The sequence below is a fragment of the Orcinus orca genome, chromosome 15 (genome assembly GCF_937001465.1).
Source record: "Orcinus orca chromosome 15, mOrcOrc1.1, whole genome shotgun sequence".
Classification (NCBI taxonomy): Eukaryota; Metazoa; Chordata; class Mammalia; order Artiodactyla; family Delphinidae; genus Orcinus; species Orcinus orca.
The window spans coordinates 23259258-23277844 of NC_064573.1; the positions used below are offsets into that span (position 1 = coordinate 23259258).

At 42.0% G+C, this 18587-nt stretch overlaps 1 protein-coding gene across 1 annotated transcript in view; it reads left to right on the forward strand.

The window, feature by feature from the left end:
- Positions 1-18587, forward strand: part of CFAP53 (cilia and flagella associated protein 53) — a 70714-nt gene that overhangs the window by 36910 nt on the left and 15217 nt on the right. Inside the window, exon 5 of the mRNA XM_004266087.4 lies at positions 42-260. Within this exon, the coding sequence (XP_004266135.3) occupies positions 42-260 (219 nt within the window). The remainder of the gene's footprint in view (positions 1-41; positions 261-18587) is intronic.

The following is an 18587-nucleotide window of genomic DNA, read 5'->3' on the forward strand; positions in this document are numbered from 1 at the left end:
AACTGTACTGATACAGTATCTTCACTATTGTTCTGCCATAGGAAAATGACAAAGCACAGGTGAAACTTGAGAATGAACAGGATAGGCTAAAGAAACAGAAGACAAAACAGGAAATAAGGGCTGCTTTGCAAAAAGCCCTCCAAGAGAAGATGGAGCATATTCAGCAGGAATACAGAGAAGATCAGGACTTGAACCTGAAGCTCATGCAAAGCGCCCTTCAAAACTTACAGGAAGAGGCTGATAAAAAGAAGCAAAAAAGAGTAAGACATTTATTCAGTGCCTACTGTGTGCTGGATGAGGTTCCTTGTTGAGCTCTCAGTCTTACGGGAGCCAGCCATGTGTAGAATAAAGCATAACTGCTACTGTAAGTGTGGTCCACAAACCAACAGCATTAGCATCATCTGGGAGGATGTTAGAAACAGAAATTCATAGGCTTCAGACTCAGAATCTCCAAATTCAGATCTTGACCGGGACAAGAAACCTGTTTTAACAAGTTCTCCCAGGTGATTCTGATGCTCACTAAAATTTGAGAACTCCTACTCTATAACATGGTGTTAGTACTGTGATAGCAGGATGGGATCGCAGGAAGTGGAGTGACTAAGTATGTCCAGAAGTTGGGGAAGACATCACTGAGAAAGTGGTGTTCAAGTTGTACTTTGAAGGATATGTAGTTTTGACAGGCAAAGAGAGTAGAGAAAATCATTCCAGTGTTTATTTAGCTGTTTCTTTAAAATTTGTATTGAACTCTTTAGGGTGTTGTTCTTTTCCTAAAGGTACTATGATTTGTTTTGTTTTGATAGACTATTTTTTAGAGCAGTTTTAGGTTCACAGCAAAATTGGGCAAAAAGTACAGAAACTTCCCATATACCCCCTGCCCCAACACATGCATAGCCTTCCCCATTCTCAACATCCTCCACCAGAGGGTACATTTGTTACAATCGATGAACCTACATTGACACATTATCACCCAAAGTCCATAGTTTACATTAGGGTCCATTCTTTGGTGGTGTAGATCTATAGGTTTGGACAAACATATGATGACATTTATCCACCATGAGAGTATTATACAGAGTGATTTCACTAGGCTAAAAATCCTCTGTGCTCCACCTGTTCATCCCTTCCTCCACCCCAAACCCCTGGAAACCACTGATATTTTTACTGTCTCCATAGTTTTGCCTTTTCCAGAATGTCATATCATTGGAATCATATAGTATGTAGCCTTTTCAGATTGGCTTCTTTCACTAACTAATATGCATTTAATTTCCCTCCATATCTTTTCATGGCTTGATAGCTCATTTACTTTTAGCACTGCATCCATTCCATTGTGTGGATGTACCACAGTATATTTATCCAGTCACCTTCTGAAGGACATCCTTGGTTGCTTCCAGGTTTTGGTGATTATGAATAAAGTTATTGTGTACATTCTTAGGCAGATTTTTGTGTGAACATAACCTTTGGGTAAATATCAGCATAACCTTTGGGTAAATATCATTTGGGTAAATATCAAGAAGCGTTATTGCTGGATCATATGGTAAGAGTATGTGTAGTTTTGTAAGAACAGCCAAATTGTCTTCCAAAGTGTCTATACCATTTTGCATTCCCACCAGCAGTGAATGAGAGTTCCTATTGCTCAGCATCCTTGTCAGTATTTCGTGTTATCAGTGTTCTGGACTTGAGCCATTCTATTAGGTGCGTAGTGACATATCATTGTTGTTTAATTTTAATTTCCCTAATGTCATGTGATATAGAGCATTAAGGATTCTGAACCCAATTCCAATATGTAGAGTGGTATCCAAGCAATGCTCGGGACACGAGCTGGGTGTCCTACAATTCTGTTCAATTCTGACACTATCTACCCAGAGATAGCATCGGATTCCACAGGGAAAGGGCTCAGTTCTATAAGACTTCCCTCTACTTCAGTTGCCAGTCACAAGCCCAGATGGTTACCTGTGCTTCTGACCAACTGGCTACAAACTGGAAGTTCCAATGATTTCCCCCTCAAACTCAGGATGCCAATTGCAAATCCAAGTTGTTACTTGACAGACTGGCTGTAAATCAGAGGTTCCCATGACCCCCTCCTTGAGTTCGATTGATTGGCTAGAGCAGCTCACAGAACTCAGGAAACCAGTTTGCTCACTAGCTTACCAATTTATTACAGAGTATATTAAAGGATACAAATAAATAGCCAGATGAAGAGACATATAGGATGAGGTCCTGAACAAAGGAGCTGCTGTCCTCATGGAGTTTGGGGCCTGGCATGGTGGAAGTGTTCTGGTTCCCCAATTCTGAACCCTCTCCTTTGGGGTTTTTATGTAGGCTTCATTACATAGACATGATTGGTTAAGTCATTGGCCATCAGTGATTGATTTCACCCTCCAAACCTTCTCCCCTCCCCAGAGGTCAGGGAACTGGGACTGAAAGTTCCAACCCTCTAATCACATGGTTGGTTCTCCTGGCAACCAGAGGTGTGGTCCAAAAGTCACCTCATTAACAGAACAAAAGACAACTTTGTTGCTCTCATCACTTAGGAAATTCTAAGGGTTTTAGGAGTTCTGTGCCAGAAATGGGGATGAAGACCAAATATATATTTCTTATTATAAATCATAATATCACAAGCATCTTTTTATATGTTTGCCATCTGTATATTTTTGATGAGGTGCCTGTTAAAGATATTTGGCTCATTTTTTGAGTTGTTTGTTTTCTTCTCGTTGAGTTTTAAGAGTTCTTTGTATATTTTATCGCGAAAGCACCTTTCCTACCGTCTTGTTGTAGCTTCTTCTTTGTCTTTGGACGTAGAATATCTCTTCTGGTAGGTCCCAGTCTTTTTTTGTTAATGGTTGTTCAGCAGTTAGTTGTGATTTTTGTGTTTTCATGAGAGGAGGGGAGCTCAAGTCCTTCTGTTCCACCATCTTGTCTCCAATGCTCTCTGTATATTTTAGATACCAGTCCGTTATCAGATAAGTTTTTAGCAAATATTTTCTCCCAGTCTGTGACTTGTCTTTCATTCTCTTGATCAGAGCTTTCATAGAGCAAAATTTTTAATTTTAATGAAGTCTAGCTTATCTATTCTTTCTTTCATGGATTATGCCTTTGCTGTTGTATCTAAAAGCTTATCACCAAACCCAAGGTCACCTAGATTTTCTCCTTTGTTATCTTCTAGGAGTTTTTTTTTTTTTTCTTTTACAACTTCTAGGAGTTTTATATTTTATGTTTAGATCTTTGGTCCATTTTGAGTTAATTTTTGTAAAGGTGTAAGGTCTGTTTCTAGACTCTATTTTTTTTTTTTTTGGCATGTAGATGTCCAGTTGTTCTAGCACAATTTGTTGAAGAGATTCTCTTAACTCCATTGTATAGCCTTTGCTTCCTAGTCAAAGATCAGTTGACTATATTTATATGAGACTATTTTAGGGCTCTGTGTTCTTTTCTATTGATCTATTGATCTATTCTTTCACCAATTCCATACCGTCTTGATTACTATAGCAAGTCTTAAAGTTGGGCAGGGTCAGTCGTCTGACTTTGATCTTGTCCTTAAATACTGAGTTGGCCAATTTGGGTCTTTAGCCTCTTCATATAAATTTTAGAATCAGTTTGTTGATTTCCACAAAATAATTTGCTGGGATTTTTTTTTTAAATTACATTGAATCTATAGATCAAGAATGGAAGAACTGGCATTTTGACAATATTGAGTATTCCTATTCATGAATATGGACTATCTCTCTATTTAGTTCTTTGATTTTTCTCATCAGTTTTGTGCTTTTCCTCATATAGATCTGGTACATATTTTGTTAGATTTGTACCTATGTATTTCATTTTTGGGGTGCTAATGTAAATGGTATTGTGTTTTTAATTTCAAATTCTACTTCATTGCTGGTATATAGGAAGTCAGTTGACTTTTGTATGTTAACCTTGTATCCTGTAACCTTCCTTTAATTGCTTATTAGCTCCAGGAGTTTTTTTATAGGTTCCTTCAGATTTTCTACATAGACAACCAAGTTATCTGTGAAAAAAGACCAGCTTCATTTTGTTCTTCCCAATCAATATACCTTTCATTTCCTATTCTTGTTTTATTGTTTCAGCTAGGACTTTCAGTATAATGTGAAAAAGAGTGCTGAGAGGGGGCATCCTTGCCTTGTACCTGATTTTAGTGGGAAAGCTTCTAGTTTTTCGTCATTAAGTATGATGTTAGTTGTAGGTTTTTTGTAGATATTCATTATCAAATTGAGGAATTCCCACCTTTATTCCTGGTTTACTGAGAGGGTTTTTTTTTTATTTTAACATGAGTGGGTGTTGGATTCGGCCAAAACTTTTTTCTGCATTACTTGATATGATCATGTGGTTCTTCTTCTTTAGCCTGTTGATATGATGGATTACATTGATTTTTGCATGGTGAACCAGCCTTGCTACCTAGGATAAACCAATCAGAGAAGAAAAGAAATAAATGGAATCCAATTCAGAAAAGGAGAAATAAAGCTGTCACTGTTTGCAGATGACATGATACTATACATAGAGAATCCTAAAGATGCTACCAGAAAACTACTAGAGCTAGTCAATGAATTTGGTAAAGTAGCAGGATACAAAATTAATGCACAGAAATCTCTGGCATTCCTATACTCTAATGATGAAAAATCTGAAAGTGAAATTAAGAAAACACTCCCATTTACCACTGCAACAAAAAGAATAAAATATCTAGGAATAAACCTACCTAAGGAGACAAAAGACCTGTATGCAGAAAATTATAAGACACTGATGAAAGAAATTAAAGATGATACAAATAGATGGAGAGATATACCATGTTCTTGGATTGGAAGAATCAACATGGTGAAAATTACTCTACTATCCAAAGCAATCTACAGATTCAATGCAATCCCTATCAAACTATCACTGGCATTTTTCACAGCACTAGAACAAAAAATTTCACAATTTGTATGGAAACACAACAGACCCCAAATAGCCAAAGCAATCTTGGGAATGAAACATGGAGCTGGAGGAATCACGCTCCTTGACTTCAGACTACACTACAAAGCTACAGTAATCAAGACAGTATGGTACTGGCGCAAAAACAGAAATATAGATCAATGGAACTGGATAGAAAGCCCAGAGATAAACCCACGCACATATGGACACCTTATCTTTGATAAAGGAGGCAAGAATATAGAGTGGAGAAAAGACAGCCTCTTCAAGAAGTGGTGCTGGGAAATCTAGACAGCTACATGTAAAAGAATGAAATTAGAACAGTCCCTAACACCATACACAAAAATAAACTCAAAGTGGATTAAAGACCTAAATGTAAGGCCAGACACTATCAAACTCTTAGAGGAAAACATAGGCAGAACACTCTGTGACATAAATCACAGCAAGATCCTTTTTGACCCACCTCCTAGAGAAATGGAAATAGAAGCAAAAATAAACAAATGGGACCTAATGAAACTTAAAAGCTTTTGCACAGCAAAGGAAACCATAAACAAGATGAAAAGACAACCCTCAGAATGGGAGAAAATATTTGCAAATGAAGCAACTGACAAAGGATTAATCTCCAAAATTTACAAGCAGCTCATGCAGCTTAATAACAAAATAACAAACAACCCAATCCAAAAATGGGCAGAAGACCTAAATAGACATTTCCCCAAAGAAAGAATGCTCGGCATCATTAATCATTAGAGAAATGCAAGTCAAAACCACAATGAGATATCATCTAACACTGGTCAGTATGACCATCATCAAAAAATCTAGAAACAATAAATGCTGGAGAGGGTGTGGAGAAAAGGGAACACTTTTGCACTGTTTGTGGGAATGTAAATTGATACAGCCACTATGGAGAACAGTATGGAGATTCCATAAAAAAACTATAAATAGAACTACCATACGACCCAGGCATCCCACTTCTGGGCATATACCCTGAGAAAACCATAATTCAAAAAGAGTCATGTACCAAAATGTTCATTGCAGCTCTGTTTACAATAGCCAGGACATGGAAGCAAACTAACTGTCCATCAACAGATGAATGGATAAAGATGTGGCACATATATACAATGGCATATTACTCAGCCATAAAAGGAAATGAAATTGAGTTATTTGTTGTGAGGTGGATGGACCTAGAGTCTGTCATACAGAGCGAAGTAAGTCAGAAAGAGAAAAACAAATACCGTTTGCTTACACATATATATGGAATCTAAGAAAGAAAAAAAAAAGATCATGAAGAACCTAGGGGTAAGACGGGAAAAAAGACACAGACCTACTAGAGAATGGACTTGAGGATATGGGGAGGGGGAAGGGTAATCTGTGATCAAGTGAGAGACTGGCATGGACATATATACACTACCAAATGTAAAATAGATAGCTAGTGGGAAGCAGCCACATAGCACAGGGAGATCAGCTCCGTGGTTTGTGACCACCTAGAAGGGTGGGATAGGGAGGTTGGGAGGTAGGGAGACACAAGAGGGAAGAGATATGGGAACATATGTCTATGTATAACTGATTCATTTTGTTATAAAGCAGAAACTAACCATTGTAAAGCAATTATACTCCAATAAAGATGTTAAAAAAAAAGATCAGCTGTTATCCTTATGGGGGTTCCCTTGTGTGTTATTTGTTGTTTTTCCCTTGCTGCTTTTAATTGTTTTTCTTTGTATTTAATTTTTGATAGTTTAATTAATATGTGTCTTGGTGTGTTTCTCCTCGGATTTATTCTTTATGGGACTCTCTTTGCTTCCTGGACTTGATTAACTATTTCCTTTCCCATATTAAGGAAGTTTTCAACTATAATCTCTTCAAATGTTCTCTCAGTCCCTTTCTTTTTCTCTTCCTCTTCTGGGACCCTTATAATTTGAATGTTGGTGCATTTAATGTTGTCCCAGAGGTCTCTGAGACTGTCTTCAATTCTTTTCATTCTTTTTTCTTTATTCTGTTCTGCAGTAGTTATTTCCAGTATTTTATCTTCTAGGTCACTTATCCATTCTTCTGCCTCAGTTATTGTGCTATTGATCCCTTCTAGAGTATTTTTAATTTCATTTATTGTGTTGTTCATCACTGTTTGTTTGCTCTTTAGCTCTTCTAGTTCCTTGTTAAATGTTTCTTGTATTTTCTCAATTCTGTTTCCACGATTTTGGATCATCTTTACTATCATTATTCTGAATTCTTTTTCTGGTAGACTGCCTGTTTCCTCTTCACTTGTTAGGTCTGGTGGTTTTCTCCCTAGCTCCTTCATCTGCTGTGTGTTTCTCTGTCTTCTCATTTTGCTTAACTTACTGTGTTTCAGGACTTGTTTTCGCAGACTGTAGTTCCTGTTGTTCTTGGTGTCTGTCCGCAGTGGCTAAGGTTGGTTCAGTGTGTTGTGTAGGTGGAGGGGACTCGTGCCTGTGTTCTGGTGGATGAGGCTGGATCTTGTCTTTCAGGTCCACGTCTGGTGGTGTGTTTTGGGGTGTCTGTGGCCTTATTATGATTTTAGTCAGCTTCTCTGCTAATGGATGGGGTTGTGTTCCTGTCTTGCTAGTTGTTTGGCATAGGGTGTCCAGCACTGTAGCTTGCTGGTTGTTGAGTGGAACTGGGTCTTGGTGTTGAGATGGAGATCTCTGGGAGATTTTCACCATTTGATATTATGTGGAGCTGGGAGGTCTCTTGTGGACCAGTGTCCTGAAGTTGGCCCTCCCACCTCAGAGGCACAGCACTGACTCCTGGCTGCAGCACCAAGAGCCTGTCATCCACACGGCTCAGAATAAAAGGCAGGAAAAAAAAAAGAATGAAAGAAAGAAGAAGATAAAATAAAATAAAGTTATTAAAATAAAAATAATTATATTAAGAAAAAAAATTTTTTAAGTAAAAAGACAGACAGAACCCTAGGACAAATGGTAAAAGCAAAGCTATAGAGACAAAGTCACACACAGAAGCATGCACATGCACACTCACAAAAAGAGAAAAAGGGGAAAAAATATATGTATCGTTGCTCCCAAAGTCCACCTCCTCAATTTGGGATGACTTGTTGTCTCTTCAGGTATTCCACAGATGCAGGGTACATCAAGTTGATTGTGGAGAATTAATCCGCTGCTCCTGAGGCTGCTGGGAGAAATTTCCCTTTCTCTTCTTTTTTCGCACAGCTCCTGGGGTTCAGCTTTGGATTTGGCCCCGCCTCTGCGTGTAGGTCGCCTGAGGGCGTCTGTTCTTCGCTCAGACAGGACGGGGTTAAAGGAGAAGCTGCTTCGGGGGCTCTGGCTCACTCAGGCCGGGGAGAGGGAGGGGTACGGAGGTGGGGCAAGCCTGCGGCGGCAGAGGCCGGTGTGACGTTGCACCAGCCTGAGGCGCGCTGTGCGCTCTCCCGGGGAAGTTGTCCCTGGATCACGGGACCCTGGCAGTGAGGGGCTGCACAGGCTCCCGGGAGGGGGTGTGTGATTAGTGACCTGTGCTCGTACACAGGTTTCTTGGTGGCAGCAGCCACAGCCTTAGCATCTCATGCCCGTCTCTGGTGTCTGTGCTGTTAACCGTGGCTCACGCCCGTCTCTGGAGCTCCTTTAAGCAGCTCTCTTAATCCCCTCTCCTCGCACACCAGGAAACAGAGGCAAGAAAAAGTCTCTTGCCTCTTCGGCAGCTCCAGGCTTTTTCCCGGACTCCCTCCCGGCTAGCTGTGGTGCACTAGCCCCCTTCAGGCTGTGTTCACACCGGCAACCCCAATCCTCTCCCTGGGATCCGACCTCTGAAGCCGGAGCCTCAGCTCCCAGCCCCCGCCCGCCCCGGCGGGTGAGCAGACAAGCCTCTCAGGCTGGTGAGTGCTGGTTGGCACCGGTCCTCTGTGCGGGGATCTCAACGCTTTGCCCTCCACACCCCTGTTGCTGCGCTCTCCTCCATGGCTCTGAAGCTTCCCCCCTTCGCCACCCGCAGTCTTTCCCTGTGAAGGGGCTTCTAGTGTGTGGAAACCTTTCCTCCTTCACAGCTCCCTCCCACTGGTGCAGGTCCCGTCCCTATTCTTTTGTCTCTGTTTATTCTTTTTTCTTTTGCCCTACCCAGGTATGTGGGGAGTTTCTTGCCTTTTGGGAGGTCTGAGGCCCTCTGCCAGCGTTCAGTAGGTGTTCTGTAGGAGTTGTTCCACATGTAGATGTATTTCTGATGTTTTTGTGGGGAGGAAGGTGATCTCCGTGTCTCACTCTTCCGCCATCTTGCAGCTCCTCCATAGATTATTGATTTTAGATCTTTTTCTTTACTTATATTTATGTGTGTGCATATATGTATATACATGTGTGTATATTTATATATATATTCTAGAGGAAGTACATGGCATGCCTTCAGGGACCACAGATAGTAGTCAAAGCAGAGTGCAGACAGAGAGAGGCAGGACCTGAGGCACATGCCTTTGTTAGGATCCATGGGTGGAGTACTTTGTGGTTCCCAGGCTAAGGCTGGATTGGTCAACTCAAAACAAAAGTGTGGGGTTTCAGTAAGCCCCACAGGGGTCTTATCTAAGAGGTATATAAGGGGAAGATGTTGGGAGGTGGGGCACTGTTGATCACAGGGGCTCTTGGGGAAGTCATATTAGGAACTTACATTAGCTTGTGACTCTGTGGACTGCTATCTAGAGCATGCACTTGCATGAGGGCTCGTGTCAATTTGAGATCCCTGCAGGATACTTAGCCAAACAATATGGATTCAGAGGCAGCGATGCAGTAGAGTAGCTTAGCTAAACTCTTTTTTTTTTTTTTTTGTGGTACGCGGGCCTCTCACTGTTGTGGCCTCTTCCGCTGCGGAGCACAGGCTCCGGACGCACAGGCTCAGCGGCCATGACTCATGGGCCCAGCCGCTCTGTGGCATGTGGGATCTTCCCGGACCGGGGCACGAACCCGTGTCCCCTTCATCGGCAGACAGACTCTCAACCACTGTGCCACCAGGGAAGCCCTTAGTTAAACTCTTGACAGTCTATCCTGTGATTCCTTGTCATCAGGAATAACAATCACTTGTGTAGTGGGTAAGTTAAAGGACATAGGTATTGTTTTCTTTCTTTAAAAAAAAATTTTTTTTTTGACCATGCCGCATGGCATGTGGGATCCTAGTTCCCATACCAGGGAGCAAGCCTGCACCCCCTGTATTGGAAGCATGGCGTCCCAACAACTGGACCACCAGGGAAGTCCCAGTATTGTTTTCTGAAGCCACCTTAAGGCACATTTAACCAAGGCAATAATGATGAAGCCTATGATAAATAGACTTGCTACTGTTTGGAATCCAGGTCTTAACCATTGCCCTCAGGTGGATGTCGAGAGCCATGAGAACAAATCAGGGACCTCGGAATGTGGGAATTTGTTGAAATACTTTAGTGATATTAAGCATGACCTGTATCTCTTGACTTCTGGAGGTTGGCCTGTAACAGTGTTACAATAATAGGGATCATCTCCATGGATAGCTTGCAGACTGGGCAGAGTCAAGTAGACCTGCTCCAGCCCCTTGAGTCAGATCCACAACAGACTATGAATGAGGTGTTATTCATCATTAAGAGGCGATGAGTATACAGGGTGAGGTCCAGCCTTTGTGTCTGAGTATAGTTGGTAGCCCTCAGAAAGTACTGCAGTTACTTTGATGCCTACCCACAGGGTGCCATGTGTAGGGTCTAGGTTAGGGTTTGGTCCAGCCTAAATGAGGCTCGAGGTGTTTTGGAGGGAATTAGTACAAGGGTCTGATAACCAGGAAGAGCTATAGGATACGTAGGGACATGGGGCTGTACATCTCGCCCTGAGTGCTCACAGACCCACCATCTTTTTACTTGCAAGTCCTGAGCTGCCACCTTGCAGGTTTGTATGAATATATTTGTCATGTAGGATCTAGGGTTGTGGTGTGGGGCAGGGTTGTGGCATGCAGCAGGAAGGAGTTGTGGATGAGATGTAGAGAGGTGTGGAGGTAGCTTTTTGGGTATGGAGGATGTGCTGGCAGTGGTGGTGGTGCTGGGAATAATGAGGGGAGTAGGCCTGTTGTGGATACATCAGGTAGAAAGCAAAAGCTGTAATCTAGTACACTGAGCAGGGAACACAGCACTGAGAATTCCCTGACCATGGGGTCTAGGCAGGTCAGTCAGGCTAGAGGTGCCTCATTGTGGCTCATATAGTTTAGAATACATTGTTTGGCTTGCCATAAGCTGAAATGATGTCTAATGCTGCCAGGCAGTCAGCAGGGGACTTACAGATTTTCAAGGGTTTTTATAGAGGCAAGGGTCATGAGGCAAGCAGTTAGCTATTTCAGGAAAGTAGTACTCTGTAGAGTCTTCTGGGTTGATCCACTGGAGGCGTTTTTGCATCTTGGCCTTGAGGTTAACAGTCACTGTCACCGAACTGCACTTGGGTCGGCTCGCCCAACACGTGCAGCAAAGCCAATCTACTGACACGGGATTGTGGTGAAGGAAAGTACAGTGTTTATTTGTAGGGCACCAATCAAGGATAACAGGTGGCTCATGCTCAAAAGACCTCAATTCCCTGATGGCTTTCAAGGATGAGTTTTTAAAGACAAAGTGAGGGAGAGGGTCATGGGTAACATGATCAGCTCGTACACAGTTTTCTGACTGGTGAGTGGTGAGGCAACAGGATAATGTTTCGGGAACCTAAATCATCAGTCTTCTGGCTCCCCACAGTTGGGGGTCTCTCCTATAGTCGGGGGTCCATGTGCTGGTGGTCAGGATCTGGTGGGGTGCTGGTGTCTATAAAAACAATTCAAGAGTGTGTATCAGATTGCTATCTGGATCCCTCAGGGAGGAACCACAGTCCTCTGACTCTGTTTTATGGCTGACTTATTGTTTAAGTTACTATTACTTTTCTTGCTTGACTGCTTTTTCTTTGTTTCTGCATTACCCCGATTCTCTAATTATTAACTTATTGAGCCTGGTCTTTAAAACTCAAGAGGACGAGGAAACCAAAGCTTTTCCTACAAAAAAGAAGCAGGGGACACAGAGAGCTCTGTGACCGGGAAGGTCCCATAGGGTCCTGCTTGGTTTCAGCAGCCTTGAGGTTAACAGTCACCACAGTCATCACCCCCTGGTGTGGAGGGGATCTGGGAGACAAAAGTCCCAACGTCCAATGAGGTTGGGGCACGTTGTCTCCCTCTTTGTTCTATTGGGTTGTTGTGTTGTCACCTGAGGTGCAGTTATGTCCAGCAGTGAGCCCTTGGTCTGGGGCTATGTTCTCTGTGGAGCTAGTGTGCTTCGGGGTGGCAGAGGCTAGCTTGCACTAGCCTTACACTAGCCTCTTCCCAGGTGGAGAGTCATGAAGGGTAGGAATGGCTGGTTGGTGTTAAGTTCTGAGTATAAATGCTAGAGGCCTGACTCAGGACGAAACTACAAGTATGCGCTCTACTACTAGTTGAGCAGATTCAGTGAACTCCACAGGGTCATCAGGGGCATACCTTGCAAAGGAACACTTGGTGTCCATGACCAAGCTTTGTGGGGACTCTAACCACAATGTGTATAGATTCTGGGCACAATGATAGGCTAGTCCTAGGGACATTTTGTGGATGACAGCTTTGTAATCCAGAGATCACCCCATTAAAACTATACATTAGAGCATGAACTTGCCAGCCAGAGGAGTCTGATTTGGTTACATTGAGATGGCCATTCTGCCTGGGATATAATTTGAGGCATGGTATAAAAGGGAGTGACTCACTTAAGCATCGCTTCTACTGGCACCATTTAATGTAGAGGGAGGTGAACTCTGGGTCAGAATCCATGCCTGCTGGCAAACTGGCAGAAACTCTTCTAACAGGGCCTGCCAGCACCTGGTGCTCTGCTATCCAGTTGTGCCCCTGGCTGGTTTTGTTCCAGCGTATCTCCTGAGACATGGTTAGGCCTGAGGGGTCTACTGGTAATCCTATTATCCATGCTGTACACAGTGAGAGTAATAGGCACATCTAAGATCATTTACATTTGACTGACTTGCAGAGGCCTCCTTTGGGGCCAGCAATCTGGATACTGACCAAAGGTGGGGTATAGTTGCTTTGGAGCATGAGCTCATTTACCTCTTCATCTAAGGTTAGGTAGGGACCCAGCCCACATCTGCTGATAGAGGCTGCTAGATCCCAGGATCCTTTTTGGATTTCATTTCCTAATGTGGTTGACAACCACTAGGTTGAGGGCCACTTTTCCTCTCTCTTAGATCCACACAGTTCAGCTAGTGGGTCCTGGAGCTATAATTTCAATCTCCAGCAAAATTTGTGATGAATTTGTTTTAATTAACCAGCCTTTATAACCCAAATAATGAGTCGTAGCTGGTGGCCCTAGATTCGTGACTGATACTGAGTCATCTTCTGGGTCAATAAAATCTGTATAATCATGATTCTAAGGAATTTGGTAGGGATTTGTCCTCTCGGGCTTTCAATTATAAGAGGATCATATTGCACAATCTGCCCTTGACTGGGTTGCCGGCGTGTGGAAGACAGAGAGAAAATGGAATAATCAGAATGGTAAGGGGAGTATTCACCTGGTGAGTGGATGTGAGTGGCATCCTCTCTAATGTCAAAGGATTGGAGGTTCCCTTTTAGTACTAACAGGGGAGTCTTTGGAGGAGACTGGTAGTACGTGTGGTGGTGTTTAGAGACATGAAGCTGGGAATTAAGTAGTATTAGAGCCTGGGGCCAAATTTCTGTCCATTTGGGGGACAACACAGTGTATAAGAGCTTGAGGAGTATATCTATGTGTAGGCCATTGTGTCTTTCTGTAAGTCCAGCTGCTTGAGGCTGGTAAGCTAAGTAGAATTCCACAAGATTCCGTATTCTAGAGCCCATGACGGAACAACTTGGGAGGTGAAATGGGTACCTTGATCTGAATCTACTCTTGGTGGGGCAAAGGGGATGAGCACATACTTGATTAAGAAGGAGGTCACATAATGGGAAGCAGCCAGCAGACATCCAGTGAAGGTATGGATGATGGTGTTTGCATACCTATTAGATCTCATGGAGGGCAACAGCAGCCTGATAAACTCCGTATGCCATCTGAAGTAGAGTCTGTCGCTTGGGGCATGTGTCCCCACCAAGCATCTTTCCAGAGTTTTGTTCGGGAGCAAAGGAAGCAATTATCTACCACCACTTTGGCTAGAGCTGGAGTAAAGGGCATACACCTGTATGCCCAATCAGTAAGTGCTGTCACTCCCCTATGGCCTGATATAATATGGGCCCACTCTGCTAGTGGGTATGGCACTGAGGAATAGTTGTGTCCAGGGTCGCTTTTGGTACTCCAGGAGGGGGCTCATACATGTAATTTAGATGAGTCTGTAATGTTACTATATGCTTCTGGTGTTTGCTGTGTGTGTGTGTGTGTGTGTGTGTGTGTGTGCAGAGACGAGTGACCCTAATCGGCATGTGTGAGTTGGCTATTTCTTTCCAAATGGAGGCACCCCAGATGGGCTTTCCCTGAATCATGAAATTATCCTTTTGCCATTGTCCAGACTAGACTGTGAATCCATTGGCTACCTCCCAGGAGTGAGGGAAAAATATGTGCCCTTAGAAATCTCATTTTTATGATCTGTCGTAGATCAAGGTACACTGCCTCTAACTCTGCCAGTTGGACCGAGTCAAGAAAGCTGTCCTATACTAGGGATGTGCCATGGCCTATGTGTACAATGGTGGTGCTGCCAATGGTGAAGAATACCAACTCCCTTTCCATGTCAGATTTTGTTTGCAAGGAAGGGCCTCCCCAAACTACTAGATGGGCTGGCATGAGGGTGCCACTAGTTGCACCTCAATGTCAGTGAGCAAGGGGCTGGGCATGGGGAAACCACTTTCCTGTAATTTGGAAAGACCCTTGATATCAGATTTAGCCCTTTTCTGAAGGTGCTATTTCCATTTTAACAGTGAGGCCTCAGTGGCCGTGCCGAGCCTCTGCCAGGTTGAACCCCTCACAAAGTGGAGGAACATGGCCTTGTAATTTGGGGGGGGGACTCCCTGTAAGAAGAATTATCTGGATTTGGGGCCAATTAGGGCCTCTTCAGGATTGGAGGTGAAATCTAGGTCATCTGGGTTGCTCTGTTCAAAGAAGTGATAGATCCATTGACCCATACCAGTCTTACAGAGAGGGAGTCAGGCCTCATCTAGTGTTTTCCATTGGCTTTGAACCTTTGTGGTAATAACCACAGTAGAAGGGTGATCTCAGTGCCAAGCGTTAAAAATCCAAGTAAACAGGGGAAGGGATTCTCTTTCTATACCTTTAGGGCTAGTGCCTTTGGGTTTGGACTCTCCCTGGTCATTGGAAGCCTCAATTATGGTGTTTCCCTTTTCCCACATGGAAGGCTAGAGGTTGCCCAGAGTTGGGTATTTCCCTTCCCCCAGGTCAGTGAGGCTTTGATAAAACCCCAGCAGGTTAGGCTCTGGTTAAATACTTTCTCCTGAGGCCAAACCTTATTAAGAAGAATAGAATGCTCTGGTGTATTTCAGAATGGTTCATTTTCCCCTCCCCTTGCCATAAGCATGAGGGGATTTTTCTCTGATATTTACTGTAGAACCTGAGGTAAGGTTTTGTGAGTTTACAGGAGGTAAAACTCACAAAAGTGTGGGGTCCCCCTGGATGATTGGGTCCCCTTAGAGTTTTTAACTCAGAGCAGTCCACACTGAGCCTCCAGCCAATCTCATTGTGTTTTCAATTTGCATTTCCATAATAGCTAATGATGTTGACCAACTTTTTTTTTTTTTTTTTTTTGCGGTACGCGGGCCTCTCACTGTTGTGGCCTCTCCCACTGCGGAGCACAGGCTCCAGACGCGCAGGCTCAGCGGCCATGGCTCACGGGCCCAGCCGCTCCACGGCATGTGGGATCTTCCCGGACCGGGGCACGAACCCACGTCCCCTGCATCAGCAGGCGGACTCTCAACCACTGCGCCACCAGGGAAGCCCTGACCAACTTTTAATGTGCTTATTTGCCATCTGTATATCCTCTTCAACCAAATGTCTTCTGATATCTTTTGCCCATTTTCTGATTGGATTGCTTATTTGATTTTTCCCTTTCTTTCTTTCTCTTTCTTTCTTTCTTACTATTTTTGCTATTGAGCTTTTTCTTCTCAATTGGATATTTTTTTATTAATTTCTTAACAGCTCCATTAAGGTATCATTCATAAAACATACAATTCACCCATTTAAAGTGTACACTTCAATGGATTTTAGTGCAACCATCACCACAGTTGATTTTAGAACATTTTTATTATCCCACTTACCCTCTTCCCCTCCCTCCACCCCCAATCCTAAGCAACTACTAATAGTCTGTCTCTATTGATTCCCTATTCTGGACTTTCATGTGAATGAAATCATATATTATGGGATCTTCTGACTGGCTTCTTTCACTCAGCATAATGTTTTCCAGGCTTATCCATGTTGTAACCTGTATGAGTAGTTTATGCCTTTATACGGCTGAATAGTATGTAAGTGTATGGATATACCACATTTTGTTCATACATTTGTCAGTTGATGGGCATTTGAGTTGTTTCTACTTTTTTGCTATTATGAATAATGCTAATGTGAACATTCATATGTGAATTTTTGTTTGGACATATATTTTTGTTTCTCTTGGGCATATACCTAGGAGTAGAATTACTGACTCTATGTTTAAGCTTGTGAGTGATCACCAAATTGTTTTTCAAAGTGGCTTCACTGTTCTACATTCTCACATACTTAGGAGGGTTCTGATTTTTCCACATGCTTGTTAACATTTGTTATTGTCTGTCTTTTTTATTTTAACCATCCTAGTTTGTCTAAAGTAGTATGTCACTGTGGTTTTCATTTGCATTTCCCTAATGAGTAATAACGTTGAGCCTCTTTTTCTGTGCATATTGGCCATTTATATATCTTCCTTGGAGTAATCTATCTAAAGGCTACTGAAGTCTTAAGAAGTATATTCAAGTTATTTGCCCAGTTTTTAACTGGCTTGTCTTTTTATTATTGAGTTGTAGGAGCTCTTTTTATGTTCTAGACACAAATCCCTTATCACATAAGTGATCTGTAAATATTTTTCTCATTCTGTGGGTTGCCTTTTCACTCTTGATGGAGTCCCTTGAAGTACAAGAGTTTTAAATTTTTATGAAGTAAAATTTATCTATATTTTCTGTTGTTGCTTGTGCTTTTTGGTGTCATATCTAAAACACTCTTATTACCCCAAGGTCATGAAGATGTCCTGTTTTCTTCTTAAAGTTTTATAGTTTTAGCTCTTACATTTAGGCCTTTGATCCATTTTTTTTAAAGATTTTTTTGATGTGGAGCATTTTTAAAGTCTTGATTGAATTTGTTACAATATTATTTCTGTTTTATGTTTTGGTTTTTTGGCCGCGAGGCATGTGGGATCTTAGCTCCCTGACCAGGGATTGAACCCACACCCCCTGCATGGTAAGGTGAAGTCTTAACCACTGGACTGCCAGAGAAGTACCTGCCTTTGATCCATTTTGAGTTAACTTTTGTATATGGTATGAGGTAGAGGCCTAACTTCATTCTTTTGCATGTGGATATCCAGTTGTCCCAGCACCATTTGTTGAAGAGACTATTTTTCCTCTATTGAATTGTCTTGGCACTATGTCAAAAATCAATTGACAGTAAATGTGAGGGTTTATTTTGGACTCTCGGTTCTATTCCATTAATCTATATATCCATTCCTAGGCCAATATCATGTCTTGATCACTATAGATTTGTAGTAAGTTTGAAATCAGGAAATGTGAATTTTCCAACTTTGTTCTTCATTTTCAAATTGTTTTGGCTATTCCAGCTCCCTTGAATTTCCATTTGAATTTAGGATCAGCTTGTCAATTTCTGCAAAGAAACCAACTGGGATTTTGATAGGGATTATTTTGAATTTATAGACCAATTTGGGGATAATTGCCATTTTAACAATATTGTCTTCTGATCCATGAACATCGGATATCTTTCCATTTATTTAGGTCTTCTTTAATTTTTTTCAGTAATACTTCTTAGTTTTCAGAGTATAAGGTTTGCACTTCTTTTGTTAAATTATTCCCCAAAGTATGAAACTATGTATACAAGCCATTCTGAGGGTGCAGCTACACCGTCAGATCTTGCTAGTTCTACCTCAAATCTGTGATATTCTCAAAAGAGATCACAGATTGGATCGAACAGCACAAATATAATACCATGAAAGACAGAAGGCAACTGAAATTACCTGTGTTATAAAGCCTAGTTCACAGCCTTAGCTGCACAGTCAAATCACCTGGGGAACTTAAAAGCTATCCATTAGATAGGAATCTCGAGGGGTGAGACTTAGCACTTTTTAAAGCTCCCCAGGTGATTTCAAAGTGTAACTAAGATTGACATTTGCTGTTGTAAATTATCAACTAACTCATCTTCTAGTCAAAGACAGTGCTGTAATAATAGTAGCGACTTATTTTATCAGGTTGATATTTCATCTACCTAAATTAAAATAAAGTTGTATAATTGAAAATTATTTGGGAACTTCTTTGAGAAAGTATTTGAATTACTATTTGAACTGTTCAAAAATGTGTTATAAAACATTTCAAACAGTTGCAAAGAATAGTACAATGAACCCCCATGCATCAATTTCCTAACTTCAACAACCATCAACCAATAGCTATTCTTGTTTCATCTGTCCCTCCCACCCATTTTCCACTGTCACCCGAATTTTTTTTTTAATAAA